Source organism: Temnothorax longispinosus, chromosome 10, assembly GCF_030848805.1.
Source record: "Temnothorax longispinosus isolate EJ_2023e chromosome 10, Tlon_JGU_v1, whole genome shotgun sequence".
NCBI classification, from domain to species: domain Eukaryota; kingdom Metazoa; phylum Arthropoda; class Insecta; order Hymenoptera; family Formicidae; genus Temnothorax; species Temnothorax longispinosus.
Window position 1 is genome coordinate 1627158 of NC_092367.1, and position 20992 is coordinate 1648149.

The 20992-nt window shown below is 40.6% G+C and overlaps 3 protein-coding genes, 1 long non-coding RNA gene and 1 other non-coding gene across 7 annotated transcripts; 2 read left to right on the forward strand and 3 right to left on the reverse strand.

The window, feature by feature from the left end:
- Positions 1-170: 170 nt before the first annotated feature.
- LOC139820347 (dynein axonemal assembly factor 19) lies at positions 171-1725 on the reverse strand. Its single transcript, XM_071790532.1, has 3 exons — positions 1256-1725; positions 776-1032; positions 171-707 (listed from the first exon to the last, which is right to left on the reverse strand). The coding sequence occupies exons 1-3, from the start codon at positions 1472-1474 to the stop codon at positions 407-409; spliced, it is 777 nt and encodes a 258-aa protein (XP_071646633.1). The 5' UTR covers positions 1475-1725; the 3' UTR covers positions 171-406.
- Positions 1535-18539, reverse strand: Nan (transient receptor potential cation channel subfamily V member nanchung). Of its 3 annotated transcripts, none has more exons than XM_071790510.1 (16): positions 18352-18539; positions 10489-10667; positions 10318-10405; positions 9973-10149; positions 8417-8618; positions 7897-8050; positions 7428-7682; positions 7259-7341; positions 6576-7097; positions 5074-5239; positions 4565-4826; positions 3208-3389; positions 2628-2744; positions 1913-2038; positions 1709-1844; positions 1535-1608 (listed from the first exon to the last, which is right to left on the reverse strand). In XM_071790510.1, the coding sequence occupies exons 1-15, from the start codon at positions 18440-18442 to the stop codon at positions 1737-1739; spliced, it is 2712 nt and encodes a 903-aa protein (XP_071646611.1). In that variant the 5' UTR covers positions 18443-18539; the 3' UTR covers positions 1535-1608; positions 1709-1736. The 3 variants fall into 3 exon arrangements, with proteins under 3 accessions (XP_071646611.1, XP_071646612.1, XP_071646610.1); XM_071790511.1 differs by having other exon boundaries at positions 1699-1844; XM_071790509.1 differs by having other exon boundaries at positions 1535-1844.
- LOC139820635 (uncharacterized) lies at positions 11071-14502 on the forward strand. Its single transcript, XR_011734047.1, has 3 exons — positions 11071-13553; positions 13700-13837; positions 13918-14502. It is a non-coding gene; the product is annotated as an uncharacterized lncRNA (long non-coding RNA).
- Positions 15269-18325, forward strand: LOC139820570 (uncharacterized). The gene is made up of 4 exons (XM_071790935.1): positions 15269-15529; positions 16561-16779; positions 17165-17197; positions 17444-18325. The coding sequence occupies exons 1-4, from the start codon at positions 15392-15394 to the stop codon at positions 17702-17704; spliced, it is 651 nt and encodes a 216-aa protein (XP_071647036.1). The 5' UTR covers positions 15269-15391; the 3' UTR covers positions 17705-18325.
- Positions 18540-20575: 2036 nt separating the features above from the next.
- Trnat-agu (transfer RNA threonine (anticodon AGU)) lies at positions 20576-20649 on the reverse strand. The gene has a single exon. It is a non-coding gene; the product is annotated as a tRNA-Thr (tRNA).
- Positions 20650-20992: the final 343 nt, after the last annotated feature.

Consider the following 20992-nt stretch of genomic DNA (forward strand, 5'->3'; position numbering starts at 1 on the left):
CCCATTGCAGCGTGGAGGCCTTCGATTATCGCCGCTCTTCGGTTATACCCCGCACTCGATCTTATCTGTTCGGACATTTTGAGATTACGCACGCTTACTACAAACATCTGACTTGCCCGAACGTCGACAACGACCTACCGCCGAAGTTAAATAAAGTAGGAAATTCAAATTTAAATCCGGATTTTGGTGGCGGACCCTGATTATTTGTAAAACGAATGCATTTTATTTTTAATTTTAACAACAAATTCTTCGACTAATCTTCAGTTAATTCCAGATGAATTATTTGCAATAATAATAACAACAATTGAACAATAATAAGTTTCAATCATTTATTTTGTTTTATCTCTGCCGTTTATTTATACCGTTCGTATTGTTATATGCAAGACGAATATACTGATGTGCTTCATTAATCAAGTTTAACCCGATATTTCACCGCTAACGATTTGACTGTATGTTTCAAGGATTCGCCTGGCGATCCTCCTTTAAGTTGCAACTGTTGGAAAAGCTGCTCGCACGTAGATTTCTCGTCTCTCGTCATGAAGCATACCGTCAGATCGAACCGATTGCACGCGCTCAGTATGCCGAGAATTTCTATAATTGACGTTACGTCGTCCACCTTCGACGAATGCTGCAGACACGTATTCGCGAAGTCGCCGAGGAACGACGCTGGAATTTCCACTCGAAAGACGTGATGCCACAGGTCGTTCCTGTCATAAAAAAAACGTCGCTGATACACGTGATGGCGATATTCTTGCGCATTCTGCGATTCTCTCACCTTAGATTCCATACATAAGTAAACTTTTCGGAGTGGTCCGCAATTGTTCTCCAAAATTGTAAAAAGTTCTCGCACGTCTCGCGAGATGATTTTTTCGGGGAACTTCCATTGTTCCGTTTATCGCGCGTCGATTTTCTTGAGGCTGCCGATGCAGTCGAGTCACAAGGCTTAGTAGGATTAATCAGCGGATTCCACTGCACGCCGATCTTAGGTTTCATGTCGTCGCGATCCAGAGGTTTCAAGTGAGCACCATTCACCTGTCGTTATAATTAATTAATTCGAAATTTACTGGAGAACTTTTATATCAAAAAATTATAATTTTTTATTTTTATTTTATTTATTTTATATTGTAATTATTTAATTATATATGTATATAAATTCGGTAATATTGAACATAAACTGAACGCAGAAGCTACGCACGTCACATATAGATCAAGATTTTTCGTTTAGACGACGACAAATAACCAAGATTGCAATCACCATCTGTCTGAAGTGCTCATACGTCGGCACTGCTTGTTCCACCGCTCGAATTTTAGCGTCGTTTTGTAATTTATACAATTCGTCGGCTGCGAGAACCGCGTGAAGTTCCTCTTCCAAGTTTCTATAGTCTATCGGTGTTTTTAACGCGCTCATTGTACATGTACGCCTTTTTTTCCTTTCAGCACGTTCATCGCTCGAGGTTCTATGACAGTCTGACATGATTGGTTTGTTGTCATGGAAACTCCAACATCGCGATTTATTGATTAAAATTTCACTTGCTCTAGTCTACATCGCAATCATTTTATTTCGGATCCTTACAATTCGTCGTGCAAAATGTTGTGATTTTGACATAGCTAAAATTAAGTAAATAAATTGTCAATTCTCAAAAATAAAACGAACTACGTACAAGTAGTTCGAGATAAATAAATTAAGATGCTCATTACTTCTTCTCACAGTTCCTAACAACAATGGCTTCCCTGGCTTAAGATAGAATCTTCTCCTTTGACATTCTGCTTTGCCTTTTCTTCAGCAATCTGTCGTGGGTTCTCTTCATCTCGAGTATCTCCTTCATCTCCTCCTTGTCCTCCTCCTAAAATCGATACCGTCGACCATGGAAGATCCGTTTGTTCCGGCCGCGAGTTCACCGTATATACTCACAGTCTGGTGTAATCGAAGAACCAACGCCTTACGACCGTCGGACATGGGCTGAGAATAGTCCGTCAACTTTCTTAGCCTTTCAGCGGGACTCACGCCTCTCTCCACGACCAGAACTATCCGCGCCCACTAACATACACACGAAACAAAGTCTCAGCGTGCGTGGAGTTTAATTCCATTCAAACCGCGTGTACCGTACCGATGGTCCACGTTGCTGCATTTATTATACATGTACTAAAAATTGCATTTGTATTTAATAATATACAGTATATTTTATAGTAGCTTCGAAATCACTGCGCCGCGCAATCATCATCACAGCGTGATAGCTGCTCTATCATGTTAATTACGTAACAATCAATGGATATTCACTGTTATATTCGTAGTGTTAAATTATACTCAATTTGAGTCATTTTTAAACATTCCTATAGGTTCTGTTTCTACTCAATATGTCATTAATTTAACTAAACCAATGGGAGTTAAAATAGTACTATTTTGTGTTAAATTAAAAATTTCGACACACATGGTAGTTCAAAATAACAAAATGCCATTTAGCATAATGTATTGTTTTAAATTTCATCTTTTAATATTTAACAGTGTATACAATATTTTTTGTAGTAATGTATCTGTTTATATTCAAAATATTAAACGGCCTGAATGGAAAAAAGCCAGCGTGGGCCATCGGCGGTACACGCGGTATGGACTATGTTAATAAACGTACTTGCCGTTGCCATTCGTTCCTGGTCTCAGCGATCTTCTGGTAAGTGTTGCCCATCATAGCGATCAACATGTTTACGAGCAGAATCGCCACGATCGCCATGTACAGCACGAACAGTAGCTGCAATTAGTAGCGATTGCATCTTTTGCGTAGCGCGTATGCAAGTGAGTCATTCGTTATCCGAGAAATTTGTGTGAATTATTTAATTGTCGTTGAAACGTGCCACGTGAACGTCAATTAACGTGAATGACAATATCGTTTATCTCTATCCATGAATACCGAACGCATCTCTGCACTGTTAAATTTGTATAAGTGTCAAATTATATTCAATCTAAATTATTTTAAACTTTAAACCATTCTTATAGGCCGTCACTGCTTCAATATGCCATTAATTTAACTAAAATATAGTATTAATTTAACTAAACCAATAGAGTTAAAATAATACTCTTTTTGTGTTAAAATGATCAATTTCGATACATATACATGGTAGTCAAAAATAAAAAAATGTTATTTAATTCAAGGTATTGGTTAAAATTTCATTCTTTAATATACGCGATCGCATTCAACGCAATTAGCGAAGTACCTTGGCTTCGAATTCGTGCTCGGTTCTCTCGAACGCGCCAAAGTAATCGCCGAAATTCGTCATGCTCATCAGGAACATCGCCATAACGCTCTCCATCGGCGACGGCATCGGATTCGAGATCGAGTCGTCGATGCCCTCCGGAGTGTTCGGGTTGTCAAACGACAGGAATATGATGTAATACGCTGCAAAGAATATCGACATCTATTTTATAACAACGTTTGTTTGTTTACATCGCGTGCGACGTGCGCCTCTACACGGAAAAAAAGAATATATTCTTGTTTTGAACATATCTTTAATTTTCGATATTTAGTTTTAACTTTATATAACTTGACGAAATAAACCTTTTCTGTATTAAAACCTATTCAGAGATATTCCTAAATCCCAGAGCTTCAAAATAAAAGGAAAACAAGTTCAAAAATATTAATCTGAACCAGAGTTACAAGTCTATCAAAGTTATACGAGTCTTCCAGATCCATAGTGTGTTTTCAAGATGCTCCGGAAGCTGTGTTCTATTAGGGTTAATTTAAGTATATAAGTTTTGATTTGACACTTCTTTTTTTCTGTGTATCCAAGTTACGCGAGAATACGTCATCGTAGAAATATTTCGGACATGTCTATAGAGATCCCGACGAGGGGATCTCATCCTAATTGACCGATCGCTGTGGATGACATACTATCGGTCGTATAAGATTTCGTATCGAGGAAGACTCAAGGGAGTATCGAGGGAGTCGTATTCGCGAGCGAATAGACGGTCCATTCAAGCGGCGACGCCGCCGCCGTTTATGAAAAGCAAGACACATTGGCACGTAGCGTTGCGGCTTGCACGCTGCTATGGTTGCACAATGGCGCGTGTCGCACTATTTAACGTATATCTCGAGACCTTCTCGGCGTAGCGCCTCCTTCTGCGGTCTCTTCCCCGCGCCTCGTTCCTTCGTACAATTGTCCTTCGGTCGGCCAGGCGAGATGTGTTCATGTGTGTCAATGTCGCGTTGCAGTGTCCAGTAAAACCGTCGATTAGATCACACACGACGTATACGCGTGTCCGATGCCGATGCCGTTATACCAGCGGCTAATTAACAATTGTTGGGAGTCAATAGAATAAGGCACCGGCCGATCGCCGCCGCGGCGTCTCACCGCGGCGGGAATTGATGATGTCTCTCGTCCCTTATACACGTGCCGTTACGTCTCTTCGGCTTCGATTATCAATTGCGATAATCGGCAACAACGTTGTTTATTGTGCCCGGGGACAAGCCTCATTCATAAGGATAAATGGAACAGCCGTCACGCGCAAATCGAAAGAAGAAGAATATGAGGATATCCTCTTTCTTCGTGTTCGAAACGCCCGCACACGCGTTACCTTGGGAGAATCCCATCACGAAGACAAGGTAGATGGAGACGAATCTGAGGAGATCGCCCATGATCATCCTGTAAATCATCACGACGAACGGGCCGACCGTTTTGAAGCCCCGGCAGAAGAATAGAAAGTACGGTGCCGTCGTCAGCATCGCCACCACCGCCAGCATGTCTTCGACTTCGTCCGCGCAGGCAAATCGCAGAAACGGGAACAGCAGCAGGATGCAGCACGAGAACAGGAACATCACGCGCGACGGCGCCGTCATCTGAAAACCGCGCTCGCGGTTAACACAAGTGGTAAAATTTCTGCGGTTTTCGTTATCGTAAATCGACTCATTAATATACTCGGTTTATTATTCGCTACGACAACCGTATAATCTGTTTGAAAATTCGAAAATTGTTAATAAGGTAGATTTTTTAATCACGAAGTTCTTATAATATTTAATTGTAATATAAATCGACTCGTTCAACCAACTTTTGTATATTGAGTATGACGTCTTAATTGATTCTTACGAGATTTTCGATGAACATGTTAAGACCTAAAAATCTCGCCTCTCGCAACGCAGCCAAGATGTAGAGCATCGCTGAGATGTACATAAAAATTTCCCCAGTTAAACGAATCTTCGCACTCGTTTCTGTTAGCTGCATCAGCCTGCACTCCTCTGTGAGATCGTCCCACCTGTGTGTGTCAAATAAGTTTTTATTCCATGATACCGGAAATATTTCAGAAAAAAGTAAAGTAAGAAATTTACGCCAAATACGAAAAAATATTTAAAAGTGTATGTCATTAAATGAAAAATTAACTGCAAAATATATGTAAAATTGATCTAATTAGTCAATTATTACTGAAATAAACCTAAATCTAAAAAAAAAATACTTTATATATACCTACTATATGTATATATTCAAATATCTATTTTTTAAATTAAATTTTATGCTAAAACTGAATAAATTATATATATAATATATATATATATATATATATATATATATATATATATAATTAATATTTTTATTATTTTATTAGTAGCGTTTAAATCTTTTGCACATTACAAATGCAAATGTGTTATTTTAGTTGAAGCTTCTTACACATTTCTTGCCGTTTTATATTACGTCATTTAACATGTAAAAAGAAACATGTAAAAAGAGCTCCAGTCAAATGTCATTTTTAGACGTTTATGCGTGCAAAAATAACACACTTGGATTTGCAGTGTGCGCTCATTCGCTCAGACGTATTAGTTAATTACTCAACTATTGCGAATTTTGCGAAATGGTACATGACTCTTCTTATCAGTTTGGTTGTGTCAATCACCTTGTTTCTCAGAGGAAACCCACTTTTTAATCATCATTGAAGATATCACCGTTTTCTTATCAGTTTGATTGTGTCAATCACCTTGTTTCTCAGAAGAGGAAATCAACTTTTTAATCATCATTTAATCACGAAATGAGAAATTTATCGAATTTCTCTTTTTTTTCAACGGCACTATAGCTCAAGATCAAGCCATAGCCTCCTGAAGTTCGGCCTGTATAAAATCCGAGGCCTCCCTTCTGGTTTCTTAGAGATACACTCTCGGCGGGTTGCCATTAACCCTTCCGAGAGGTGGCGATCAAATAAAAACCGACGGATTTTCGGTCGGATTTGAACTCGGATTTTCAGCTCATTAGACCAGCGCATATCTTTCTGCGCCATGATCGCCACCAATATATCGAGTTTACTAGATAACATTTCAGCTAAACTATAATTGTTGTTTATTGACGATCGTCAATGTTTGTTTTTCTTACGTTAGAAAATAGAAGACCTTTAACTAACGTTTCATTTACCGTAAGGTAACAATCACGCATGCGTCTAAATGACATGATAATACGATTGAACGTGTTGAATGACGTAATTTTTAACACGTGAAGAAACATGTGTAAAAAGATCTTCAGTCTAATGTGTCATTTTTAGACGTTTATACGTGTAAAAATAACACATTTGGATTTTGCAGTGCAATATTATATGTATTTTAACATACCAATCTTCGTGATTAAATTTTGATAACGCGATGTCGTCGACGATCGTCTTGGCAGTCGAATTTGTATCGGCCGCGACGGTTTCATTGTACGTATCCGTGAAATAGTCCGACGCATTTGGAGGGCTGTCGGTATACCACAGCGTATGAATGGCGGCCTCGTCAGGAGGACTCAGAATGCCCTCGTTTTCGCTCAGCGTCAAGAGCAAAACGCTCTTAAGGGCCGACGTGACGTTCGACGTTACTTGCAGCTGGATCTTCTCCAGCGATTCCTGCGTCATGTTTAAGGATGACTTGAGATTTGAGGTGAAAGCCGCCACGAAGCTATTTGTAACCAATTCCGATAGATCCGCGCTTTGGAGGGGTTTAAGAATCGTGGGCTCCGTCATGTTGGAGGAATTCGTCCTCGTCAACGTGTCGTTCGCGCTTTCGTCCGTTTCCATGATCGACGGGCCGGGGCGAAGGGTGAAGCTGATCAGCGACAGGATGAAGTGGAAGCAGAAGAGGAAGAATTGACGGTAGAATCTGAAAATTAAAAAAGTCTCACTTATATCTCTTTTAAGCGTATATAATCGCTTATAATTACTTTTTTATATTTAAATCCAGAAATTATCGTTAGCATATTTTTTTTTAATAAAAAAGTGAAATATAGATAAAAGATTATTTTCTTTTTTATAGATACGTACCGGGATTTGACGAAGGTGTTCCACTTGGCGTTTAGAAGATCGACTAGCACACCGTCCATTAACTCTAAATGTTCATCTTTGTCCTACAATCATCGTGAATCGTGCGTGATCATTCTGCGTGCGTGACTCTGGCGCGATAAAATATAATTAGCGGAATTTATTCACTTACGCCAAAGACAACCAGATTCAGGGCAGAATTGTTGTTGATTGTCCCCGTATTAATGTCGATCGTATCTATTTGCGACAGAGGGTAAGCCGCGCAAGTTATGCTACCGATTTGCCAGTATATCTCCCTTTCGATGTTCAAAATGTGAAAGAACATTTCGATTCTGGCCAACTTTGCTGATAGGGTCAACGGAGTCAGATGCTGAACGTTTCTTAGATCGAGAGAAGCTCCTACCTCGTAGGCCATGTCGAACGTGGCCTGAGATTAAGTCGAAGATGAAAAGAATGACAAACGCTACATTTTCGAAATTATTTGTAGCACACTTTTATTTATTTATTTATTTTTTTCGGTAAACAAGTAGCCTATTTTATTATTATTATTATTTTTAGATTGGTATTACAAAGTCAATTCTTAAGTCAATTATTGAAACAATATTTTCGGGAAATAAGTGCAAGCATCGAAAGTATAATACCAGTTTCTCGTATATCACGAGCATGTGCAGGACGGTGTTTCCATTCGTGTCCTGCTTATCAGGATCCGCGCCTCTGGCTAATATAAGCCTGTAACATTCTTCCTGACCGAGACACGCGGCGAAGCTCAACGGATACTCTCCCCAGTACACGTAGCTATACGGATATGATAAAATAGATAATAGCTAAAATAGATCGTCTAATTTCTATAAATAGATCGATCCAATTTCACTATAAATTAGACGTATAAGACTACATTGTGTTCTCGACATAATCGCGTTTGACAAGATTCATTAAAATCTCTGATGGACGAGCCTGTTTATGTGAGCCCCGCGGAATTTAACTCGTCGTGACATTAGGTCTCGTTTACGCTCGAAACGAATGTCGTCCGAAGCTGACGGTTTAATTAATGTACAACAATGGAATCTTTTCTGCCTCGTCTTTAAGCGAGCCAGGCAGAATCTAATGCCGTTTCAGATATAAAATCTAATGTCGTTCCCGAAGATAATAAGTACAGCGCACCCGCTGTAATTGGTCTCCGGAGTGACGCACACCCACTCGTGGTCCATACTGTCAAACCTCGATGCCTTCTGGTCTTCCGGACTCATGAAATTGCCGAAGCATCTCTCGTGGATGATGCTCGGGTCGTCCGCTCCACTGTCGAGAAGAAACTTGACCAGCGATGGATCCTCATTCACGATAGCGATGTGCAAAACGTTTTCTCCTAAATCCGAAGCAAATCGTTATAGAGCTGAAAGCAGTAACTGCCGGAGAGATGTAGATTTTCTCTCCTAGTAAATTATATTAATTATATTATATTATATCCTACATAATAATAATAATAATAAATTTATTACAATGTACGACATTAAAGCGAGCAAACACTAGATAAATACTAGATACAAGGGACAAAGTAATACACGCAAAGGATGAGGCATTAACAATACTGCTGTTATGAAATCTACCAATAATAACAGTAACATTAAAGGAAAAGGAAGCGTGCATAATAAATTCACAATATCAATATCATACATAAAACATGCGCACACGTGCACATACATATACGTAACACGCGTATACACACAAACAGTGTACTTGTAATATACACACTCAAAAAGAAAGTTTATTATTCGCAAGAAAATAAATTTTTTTTAAATTTAGTTTCCTTAATTCAAAGAAGTATTAGATAGACTCGAAAAAATATTTTAAACTCAGAAAAATGTTTTCTTAAATCTATCCAATACTAAGAAACTAAATTCAAAGAAATCTATTTTCTTGCAAATAATAAGTTTTTTTTCAACGCATTGTTTAAAAGAGTATGCTCAAGAAAAGGCCGAAGAGAATAAGTAGCAATAAATGTTAATTTTGAGAGAAAGCAGACGAAGGGCTGGAACAAGAAGCTGCGGCGCGAAAAGAAGATAGAGAAGAGGTGGATTTGATGGAAGACGATAGTTCATTATAATATTTGACAGCAGTGTATAAATAATATATATGTATAAATAATATTTTTGCGACAATATAGGGGGAGTCCGGGAGACTTGACCATAAAGGAGAGTTGAACCACTTCAAATATCTCGTTTAAATTTTGAACAAAGAGCTCAATCCGAGCACGTGACAATATGACGCTTGGTAGTGCGTTTCGACTGTAAGTGAGACAAACGTGTTTTAACGTGCTCGGATTGAGCTCTTTGTTCAAAATTTGAACGAGATATTTGAAGTGGTTCAACTCTCCTCTATGGTCAAGTCTCCCGGACTCCCCCTACGTTTCGTTGCGCGATGCATTCACGCGATCTGAATTCAAAAAAACTTCTCGATTAAATAATAATGAAAATCCGCGAGGGTCCCCGCTGAGACTAAATGGTTTATCTTGGAAATGCTAATTTTCCATTACGCAAACGATACGCTATGAATAGATAATTTAGCAGCGGGCTTATCGAGGAATTTATCGGCAATGGATATTCCACGAACAACCTACACGCTGCCTCGTGAACGAGATACAATGATAGCTTTAAGCATTTAATCCATTTCAGAATCGATGATCGTCATTTCATAACGATCGCGGGAGAACTCAAACTTACCGTAATATTCATCGCTCAGATAAATATCGTGTATAAGCCGCGGATAGAAACGCAACAGTCGTTTCGCCAAATCGGCGTGGATAGCGGTCGCATTTAACATGCATAAATGTAAAATAGTTTCGCCGACGGCACCTCTGTCGCTTAGATTCCAACACACGAATCTGTATCTGCTCTTATCTGCCAAGAATGTATTTTTTTTATCGAATAAATTATTATAACAGCGTGTAGCTCAGTAGGTCGTAAACTTAAACGACCGCGCATATAGAAATATTTCTGCGTAACGCGACAATAATTTATATCGCGATGTAAATTGTTATTGAAATTAAATTACGCATACGATATTACCTATCTTAGCTTCGTCAACTTCCTCGTCGCCCATATCCTTATCGATGTCGTAATCCGCTGGATTTTCCATAGCTTTCAAGGGTGCCAGCTGCGCAGCGCGAGAGAATAATTATTCAAAGCAATGGATATATAGGAGCGATCGAAAGCGATGCCTGAGGCTGATCGCGATACCATTTTGTGCCGCGGACGGTCTTTATTTCGTAGAAGGACCAATTTTTCCACGGGTATCCATTTGCCTTTTCCCTTGTTGTACAGAAACGGCTCGACCTTCGTTCTCAACGCGTGATCCAGCTCCGCGTACTGCTTGGTCTGCGTGGCTCTTTTCATCATGTCCACCAACAATCCGCCGCCTGCAATGGTGTAGTTAGCTAAGTATTTAATTGATGCGCTGAACAATCGACGAGAAAAAGTCAAACGACGAAGGAGTAATAAAGTCACTTTTCGAAAAGTGAAACGAAAAAGAAAGAAATTCCAATTTGCACTTAAAATTTGCAATTTAAATTTTTTGAGTATAATAATTTGAAGTGTCAAATTATTATACTCAATTTGAGTCATTTTAACATTCCTATCATAGATCGCCACTGTCCCTACTCAATATGTCGTTAATTTAACCAATGAAGTTAAACCAATGAAGTTAAAATAATACAGTTTTGTGTTAAAATAATATATATAATATTTCAACATACATGGCAGTTTAAAATAATAAAACGTTATTTAACCCTTTGTAGTCACACTTCTCTAGAATCCCGCGGTAGTCATACTGGGTCGTATTGACCCAGTCGATTTTTAATGGTTGCCATCTTAATGGTGTCGGTCCGATCAGGTTCAAATAATTCTGGAACATACCTTGAACATTCTAGAATATAAAACAACTGCGGTTTTGTGAGAAATCAAATGGCAACACGTTGAAAAAAAATCGTGAACGCGAGTACATGATTAACGGTCTCTATATACTTATAGAGAATATTTCAAACTCTTGTAGATGGCGGACCAAGCCCCATTTTAAGCTAGGCATTTAGCTGATACTTAGATCCAAATGAAGGTGGATCAAATTGACCCATGTGTGACTACAAAGGGTTAACTTAAGGTATTGATTGCATCCTTTAATATTTAACAGGGCGATCTCGCGGCGTGATTCAGATATCGATGGACGCCGCGAGGAGAATTGGCGAAAGTCGGCGCGAATTCCGGAAGCCGTGCCAGCAGCGAGGCGCTCAAGAAGGTCCGCGAGCGCGATTCGCGGTCGCGCGAACGTCATCGTAAGATTAAATCGCGGGCGGCACGTGGACGCGCGCGTTGCGTCACGGCCGTCACGAGTGCAAGTATTTGGATCGAGTGCTCGAGAGCCCATTATATCGCGGGCATTAGCACTCCGGCCGTCACCGTCGAAATCGGTACGCTGACTCACGGACAGTAAATACTAAAGCCGAGGCGGAAGAGAGCGAAGAGCTTTCGTGGCTCGCGCGGCCCTCGCGGTCATCTCGATTGGCGCGTCAATTCCGCGCGGCACACGTCGCGCGCCCCATGACGGCATCCCTATTTTCACGATCGAAAAGCCCTCGGCGTTTTTCCTCCGCGTTGGCTAAAAACAACACGCGCAATTACGCTACGCGCTACCGACAGATGCAACCTGTCGGCTCGTAGTGTCAGGTGTCAGGATGTGCAAATGTTATACAAGGGGGACGCCGAAACCGTCATTCCTTTTTTTTCTTCCCTCGCGTGTAACTGATTATCATCGCGCTAAATCGGCCGTGGATCCTTCATTGACGCAGATTTTTAATAAAGTTGTGTTCGACAAGTGGACGATGAGAAATCGCGGCTTGTTCGTTTCTAAATTTATCGCGTTGATCTATAGCTGTTAGTCTGACGTTATTTCGCACCGCTCAGCTTTATATTACTCCGCAATTTGAAAACTCAGGATTTATGCGAATCAATGACCCGATGACGACCGCACATCGAGCTGATTCCAACAGAATTAAAATCGTACTTTGGACCATGCATGAAATCATGATTTCCTTTTAAAACAGATCCGATGAAAATACCTATCGTAAGGAATGTTAAAAATGAGGATATAATTTAGTCGTGCGATATGTAAGCCATACTTTAGAAAATAACAATAAGATAAGGGTAAACTTGAAGAGTCGCGTTCGCGGCAATGGGAGCTAATTGTAATCGTTTCTCGCACGGACGCCATTAGCGGGAGAACCGCGGGGGAGAGGATATGCGCGTCCTTCTAATATATACAAATATATAATAATGTGTACATCATGTGTAACCGGAAAACTCCAACAAATTAAACTTTAAGCTATATTTATTTTTATTTTTCATTTATGTATTTATTTATGTATCTATTTATTTGTGTTATTTTTTTAGTTTCCAAAGTCCTCTCCAAAATTTATAGCTAACAACGGCGCCCGCGCGCGACAGTGTCAGGTGCTTCGGTTGAATATAATAGCGCGAGATGTAAGAGAAAATCGAGACACTAATAAAATATAATTATGGGTATTTAAGCAACAAGTTAGTTATATCATAATCAGTTGATTATAATTATTCTATTGCACTTAATCTGGAAGTCTCTAACGAGGATCTTACACGCGAAGCCGTTTCGGAAGTAATGATCGTGGAAGAGCACTTCGAGGACGTTCGGCACCACCTGATTGATAAGCGCTATCAAACTGTACGTGAAAAAACCGAAATAGGAAAAATTAGCATATATGTATTTATTTTAATTATACCTTTCAACATCTCTCTCATATATATTATAAGCGATATGAGGCACGCGATATCGTCACACAGTCGTTATATTTTTTATCAAGAGGACACGGTAGTGTCTCGCGCTAATATAAGTGTACGCGCAAGGCAGACCGTGTATCTATACTATCTACACGCGAGTCGACTAGTCGAGAGATCCTTAGATCCTTCTTGGGTCTCAATAACGGCTGAATCGGTCAAGTTCCGAGTAGGCTCGATCGATAGCTTGGGTTCGAATTATACGAATAAGTGTTTTTATTTTTCGTCTACGTATCCTACGAGCGCGGAGCGGAGATACTGCAAAGTCCGAATTGGCGAATTCGCGTTTAAGAAACATCATTGTCCTCGTCGCTTGTTGGTTTTTGTCATTGGATGGCGTAAGCATTTAAAAAAATTATTAAGAATATCTGCATTTCTACGACAACGTCTCTACCACATCTATGTGCGCGAGGCAGTAGTATATTCCAATACAAAAGAGAAAGCAGGTACGTATATAGTATACGCTAAGAGCTTCGTCTAGCTTCAAGCAATAGGAGGCAGCCATATGATGTCTCCTTTTCTTCCTCGCTATATATGTATAATTCTCAGTTTAAACAAAAAGATATTATTATGTATGTATAATTAAAAATAGTGAAAAGTCCAACTTCCATCTTCAAGAAGAGAAAGTAAAAATTACATGGAGTAGACATTCGTCGAGCAATATTCTCCCGAAAAGTGAAATATCTTTCAGTGAAGGAGAAAGAATGAATTAAGCAATACTCATAAAAAGGTTTGTATTACTGAGTTTTCTATTTATTTAATACACTATACTATATACTTTGGCAATTTAATTTTCTCACTTATTTCTAGAAATCGCTTTGCGCGGTTGTGGAACAAAGGCACTGACATGAGTCACTCGAAATTTAAACGACGCGCTGCGAACTTGGCACGCATAATAAAAAAATGTATGCCTGATCTTCAATATCTTAGAAACATTCTGCGGAAATCTGGAAGTACAAGCGATCGCATGTTGAAACTAGCCGAGCATCACGTACTGTTTCTCATCGATACTAGGTCAATAGATTGCTCATTAGTACATTAGTAAAATTCAACAAGTTGCGCGAAAGATTTGCTTTTCGGTAAATAGGGCATTATTATTAAAATGAACCAAATATATAAGTGCTGGTATTTTGAGGAGACGTATATGTTTACACTATGAATATAAATTAACTTAATGATATAAGGTAAAATGTGTTACACTGTAATAAAGTAAGATTTAAAAATTGTATGTTGTTACACATGCTCACATGCAGGATATTAAACATTTTCTATATAAATAAAAATGTATTTTTAATAAGCATGGGTTTATTAGCTTTAAAAAATGTTATATTTTACAACTTATAAATAATTAATAAAAGGTGTCAAAGTAAAATGCAACTTGTAATAACTTTACGAGTTAATGCACGTATTACAACATCACGCACAATCGTATCTAACATACTTAATAAAGATATGATATCTAAAAATTTATCTTTTAAAAAATGATATTACAAAAAGGCGCCAAGTACACGCACCTTTCTGTCTACAAAAAATATGATATCAGAAAATGGCGCCAAGTAAAAAATAAATCTTTCAAAAAAACTGTTGTATATTTTTAAAAAATTTAATCAAAATAAAAATATTCTATGCCTTTCTTCAAAAGGTTTTATAATTTACAATTTATTAAATAATCAATATAGAGGGATGCTATTTAAGGTCCGAGCTGGATCTTGGTAATCTAATAATATTATAATATTCTGTGAATTATACTTTTTCAAACTCAGTAAACTGCAAAATATTAATTATTAGGCTACCAAAGATCCAGCCCGGACCTTAAATGGCAATTTCTCTAATTGATTGTATATCACGTCGTATCCTGTTTCACTTATTATTGTTTATAATTTTGTTTCAAACAAAATAATCCTTTTCCCTCGAAAAAAGATTTTCTATCCTGAAAGGTGTCTTCTGGCGCGATGGCGAAATTACAGGCGAGGAAATATATGGAGCACGGAGAATTCCTCCTCTCTCCCCACTTTCCCGAAGACTCTCGCCGACTCCATGGTTTTACGGGCAAAATTCAAGGCGGGGGGCGACGGGCGGAAAAGGGGGCGGATGGGTCGTCGGCACGTCGGAGCACATGCAACGCCATCTTGTACGGTCTGGGGCAAGTGTTGCATACACCGTCACGGCAATTGCTGGCGCAAGTCTTCTGTGGGAAGAGCGAGCGGCCGGGATTGCCCGTCGCCGCCGCGGCATACTGTCGGTGATTAGACGTTGCACGGTGCGGTGCCAATACGGCGGTAACATGGCGCAGTGGAGGCAGGAGACGATATTGAAGCTGATCAGTGCGTATCGCGCGAGGCGGCTCCTCTGGGACCACAACGCGCCGGACTACACCGATCGGAGCAAGAGGATCTACGCGTGGAAGGAGATCGCCGACGAGGTGCGACGAAGTCATACGCGCGGCGCAGACCGAGATCATAAGTAAACACCGCGCTCGCAAAAAAAATGCGTTACCTATGTATACGCGTTCAAACTTTTTTTTTGAGTCATCACCGATATTCGTTTAACTTTCGGCGTCGCAAAAATCGATCCGGATGTCGTGGAAATTTAGAAACCTTTATTTCGTTCGCGCAGAAAGTTATATTTGATTAAAAAAAAAATATATATATATATATTTGTTTGATTAAAAAAATATATATATCTGGCTGTATTATAGATTAACAAAAAAAAAAAAAAGAAGGAAAGGGACACGAACAGCGTTTCGTGGAGTCGCGTTATGACCAATAGCGGATCGATAATTTTTTAATTAACGAAAAGAGCGTTTCTTGGCCTCTCTCTATACGTTTATCGTGTCACGTAATTCGCGAATGCACGCGTACGCCAGAAGCACCGCTGGCCACCGCTGGCCACCGAGTGAAAAAATATCTTGGGAGTGTATTCTAGACGCGCGCGTCCAACACTTGCGCAAGCCGTTGCGCAATGCTGGCGCATCGCGAGCGCACGGTAGTCTTTATCGCCGCCGCCGCCGCCGCCGTTATAATATGGAAAGCGTGAAGTCTCGCGTTCATAACGGTTCGCGCAAGAAGAATCCGCGCTTCACTTATTTATTGCCGGATTATGTAACGCAAGGCCTGGTCAACTTCGAGCCGCGAAGCCACGACGCTTCCCGCTTTCCATTCGCGGAGAGTGGGGGGAAAGGGGTTCCTCCGCTGGATGAAGTTTAGCGGGCATGATCAATTAACTTCATCCAGCGTGGCGGAGGAACCGCTGTCCCCCACTCTCCGTGGATGGAAAGGGAGAAGAGTCGTGGCTGCGAAGCTCGAAGTTGACGCAGGCCTGATGCAACACGTAACACGTCTTCGAATCACCATCGCCAGCGCGTTCTCGCGACGCGATGCGAGCGCAAAAGAATAATAAAAAGAGAAGAAGAAATGCACGATGCGTTCTTATCTCATTGGAACTTGCACTCAGCTCGGATGCGACGTGATGACGGTGGAGAGGAAGCTGAAGAGCCTGAAGACTCACTTCATGTCGGTCCACAAAGCGTACGCGAAACGCAGGGTGAAGGCCGATCTGAATCCTGATGGCAGCGTCGTCACGCCCAAGTGGTTTGCTTACGAGGCCTTGACTTTCCTGAATAAAGGACGCTTGACGCGAATCAATCGCGAGACGCCGAACGTGGAGAAGCAGGTGCGCTAATGAATGAGCTCTCGCGATTATCGCCCGCGACCCGCTTGCGTACAGTTAGCGTGGTTTATAGTATAATTACAATGGTATAATTATGAATAAACACAATGTCTAATGTCTTAAAGACGTTTTATGTCCCGACTTTGGACATTGTCACTTGTCACATTGTGTTGTCTGGCAAGCTAGTACATAATATATATAGGCTTATATATTATCGAGAAAGAAAAATTATAATTAAATTGTGATCATTGCAATTCTATTTCCAATCCATGTATCTTCTTATTCATTGATTGTCAGTTAATCTTTTAAAGTAATATTAATACTACGCGTCGCGAAATAGAATCACATATGCGTTTTGATTAATTCGATAATTTCTTTTTTTTTTTAGAATCCCACGCCGGCCCCTAATTGGCAGCCGCAGGTACATTTCAATCTTCCTTGCATTACAGCTTGAATTAATAATATATCATATTGTAAAAATGTGCGATGCAGCGTTAGCGCATTATTGCGTAATGCGACATGGGGAGCTCTCGTTCCCCCTTCCCCCGCCCGATATGACATATTATACCCGCGTCATGTTGAAAACTTTCGATCTGCACGACCTGCACACTTATAAAACTCCTCGGTCGAGCGACGTCACACGACTTTTTCTTTTGCACGATTTCAGGAGATTTCGTCAGGCCGTGACGAATTCACGGTTTTTGCCGAGCACGTCGCCATTCGGCTGAAGAACATAACGGACGTGCGTGCGAGGCTCGTCGCGCAGCATCAGATAAACAACATCCTGTTCGAGGCCGAGATGGGAAAGTATAACGTGCAGCAGCTCTCCTTCGTCCCGAACAATCAGGAGATTATGGAGAACCTGGACGAGCCCTCGACGTCGAACGAGGAGAAAGTGATAATAAATAATATTCCTCAAGCGGTCTAATCGCTGATCTTTCCTCTGCAAACGGGCGATCGTTATGTCCCCGAAATTTTCAGCGAGTCGTCCGTCTCGCGTCCCTCATTATTTACATACCCCCCGATTTTTTTCGGCGCGGTTGTTGACAACGACGGTGATCTCTCTTCTCATTATTTTTGTGGTAAATACTAGCGAACGAGAAAAGCCATCGGCTTTAACGGCGAGTTTTTCCGCGGGACACGGCGAGAACCGCGTTTGGCAGGTTTGCTGAATTTGCTCCGCCAGACGTGACTCTATTTATGTGCCTTCGTTTTGCCCGGCATATGTCATATCTTTCGTCGTTACAAACCTCGAAAGCCGCGTCAAAGCCAGCTTTCGTTTAGCGCGGCCAATACGTACATTACACACGCTGACATTGCGCGATAGAACTCGACGACGTTGGCGCTTTCATTTTTTTTTCACTCTCGTATATTCCGAGTATATAAAACGAAGTACATATGCATATATGTGACACAACATCGACTCACATATATATGTCGGCGAAGCGAATCGATTTCCGTCAATTGTATCTAATTAATTGTTTTACGATAATCGATCCCGTCTTCGTTAATTGTGAGAATTGAATAAATTGTGGTCTGTAAAATTGTATATATACGCTTGATTATTTCGCTCACCCTTCAAGTCGACTAATTTATAGAGCAGGATGGACGACGTGTCCGTTTGTTTCTTCACGCCGCTCGTAACATTGCTCTCGGTATTACCCATCGTTTATAAAACACTTCACTTCCGACGTTTAAGTACCTGTGGAGGAGATGGGCTCTCGCATATCGAATGTGCAAGCACGGTGTCAACGGTGTGTGCGATAGCCGCCGAAATTGATAAACGCGTCTGTTTCGTTGCCAGGATACCGTACTCGATTATCGATTAAATGATAACGGACCTTTAAACAGCTCTTGCTTGTGGACTTACAGTGAAATTCGATCAATTTACGCAATTTGCCGCGTCTTCTATTGTTTCCTTTCTGAATCATATAATTACATATAATACATACCTTCTTTTCGTTTATCGTGAATTGAGGAATAACCGGCCGGAACTTTTACGAAACGGAAAACCGCAAAGGGATCTGCCAAATTAGAACGGCGGAAAGACATAACCGGGCCAGGGGCGCCAAAGGGGATAATTCGGTAGGAAATCCTGTTCTTGCGGCTCAACAGAATCCCGTGCCGAAATCCGCGAGGCGGAAGAATTGCGACTCTAATTACGTTGATAGAGCACGCGTTGACCGCATAAACCGAACGTATTAATCGGCCGATTATATAGCGAAGAAATAACGAAATGTATATAAATGCGCACTGAATGCGTAACGAATTAAATACTAAATAGCTACGTGTCGAATTAAATAGCAACGATAAAAATTAATTAACAGCGACGCTCACCGCATCGAAATACAATAAATTAATCGCGCGCCGCTTTGATAAAATCGGCATTATCATTTAAACGCGGCTCGCGCTCTAATTTATGCAAGTGTTACGCAGCGTATACGCTCCATTTTCCAACGGGGTGTGAATTAAGGTTGACAGATTTATAAGTCACGGTGAAGATCAGCTATCTCGTGTCACTCGCGGGTCATCTCGCTTAAAGGCCGCTCATATACAATCGCTTAAAGAATGCAAGGTTTGCGAGGGACACTGCCGACTGCCGACAGTGTAACAGAAATGTTAACATCGTTTAGGCGTGTCTCGTCCTTCGCACGCGTATCGTGACAGCGAGATTTTTCAATAACTTCGCGTTAGAACGTAGATAATATCGATAAACGGCGGATTGCAAAATATCGTTTCGCCGTTACGGCGAGATGCAAATTTTCCCGAGCGACCGGCGGCGCCTGATCGCCGCCCGCACGCCACGTGAGTCTCTCTTTCGCTCGCGACTGGAAAGCCGCGAGCGAATTTTCGCACATACCTAAGCGATGACCGCGCTTTAATTTAGACGGCCGAATGCCTTTAGACGCCGCAATGCCGCAATTGATCTTACGCGTTAAGCGGTTATAAATAACGGCTTATGAGCCGTAGGCGCTTACCGCGAAACCGGGCGTATACGCGTATACGCGTGTACGAAACAATACCTTGAGCAGGAAATTAGATTCTATTATTGCCCGCGCGACGGTCTAGGACAGGAACGAGTTCCACTCGAATTCGAATGCCGAGTCCGATTTACAATCTCGGTGAAGTTTTATGAATCCTAATGCAAGATACTTCAAATATTTACACTATATAATAATTCGTGAAATGACAAACTCAAAGAAATGTGTTTAATAAAAAATCCACGTTGCTGGGTCAGCACGTCAACAAGGAATCGTTGTTTCTCGCGTGATTATTATGCAGGCATCTCTTCCGTTATGACGATCCTCGTGGGAGATAAAGAAAGAGCGAATAATGCTGGCGAAAATTAGAATCTTTGTCTTTATTCAATATTGATTTGATATTATTATGATGTCCAATACATTTACATTTAATTTAGGATAGCTAATTTATAGTCTGACTTTGTATTGTGCGATATAGACCCACTATATCTCCAATAATACACGTCAATATCCAATATCCAATATCTAACTCTAACTATAATATGTATTATCAACATTGTGTTGCTACTAGGAAGGAGGGGAAGGGAAGAAGAGAGAGAGAGAGAGAGAGAGAGAGAGAGAGAGAGCCTGATATGATACAAGATGTGTTCTCTGTATGCCTTTTTTCTTTCTCTCTCTCCGTCTGCTTATTTAAAATGCAAAAAGTATAAAGTAGTGCAACTATACGAAAAACAAATCTACAATCACGCATATTTCGAGAACGGTAAAATCAGATAAAAAAAAGTAAAAAAAAAAAAATTCACGCACGATCCTCGTGAAGGCCCCGGAGGGATTCGAACCCTCGATCTCCTGTTTACTAGACAGGCGCTTTAACCAACTAAGCCACGGCGCCCGAATAATTTCCTTCTTCTAATAAGGAGATATATATGGAACTCAATATCAAATAACATTTTTTAGTAAGCAATTCTTTATTTATATAGAAAGAATTCACGTTTACGTAAAAATATTCAACGATTTACCGGCAGCCGAAATCATCGTCCCATTTGTCACGTTGCACAAGATGCACGCGCGTTTTGGAAGCTGCGGGAGTCATAATTCTCTCCGCGAGAACGGTCCGTCGCACGACCCGCGAGCCACCTATATATGCTACATCGGCAAAAATTTATGGATACTTAAAAACGATCCTCCTTCTGTACGCGCGACCCACATTTTCAGGGGCGTTATATTAACTTGCA

Coding starts and splice junctions, on each gene's coding strand:
- LOC139820347 (XM_071790532.1), bottom strand. CDS start 1,474: ATGTCAGACTGTCATAGAACCTCGAGCGATGAACGTGCTGAAAGGAAA. Junction 1,033..1,255: donor ATGAGCACTTCAGACAGATG/GTGATTGCAATC, acceptor TTATAACGACAG/GTGAATGGTGCTCACTTGAA. Junction 708..775: donor ACTTATGTATGGAATCTAAG/GTGAGAGAATCG, acceptor TTTTTATGACAG/GAACGACCTGTGGCATCACG.
- LOC139820570 (XM_071790935.1), top strand. CDS start 15,392: ATGGCGCAGTGGAGGCAGGAGACGATATTGAAGCTGATCAGTGCGTAT. Junction 15,530..16,560: donor GGAAGGAGATCGCCGACGAG/GTGCGACGAAGT, acceptor ACTTGCACTCAG/CTCGGATGCGACGTGATGAC. Junction 16,780..17,164: donor CGCCGAACGTGGAGAAGCAG/GTGCGCTAATGA, acceptor TTTTTTTTTTAG/AATCCCACGCCGGCCCCTAA.
- Nan (XM_071790510.1), bottom strand. CDS start 18,442: ATGGGTAATACCGAGAGCAATGTTACGAGCGGCGTGAAGAAACAAACG. Junction 8,051..8,416: donor CCGGAGACCAATTACAGCGG/GTGCGCTGTACT, acceptor ATATCCGTATAG/CTACGTGTACTGGGGAGAGT. Junction 2,745..3,207: donor AGCACGAATTCGAAGCCAAG/GTACTTCGCTAA, acceptor TACTAATTGCAG/CTACTGTTCGTGCTGTACAT.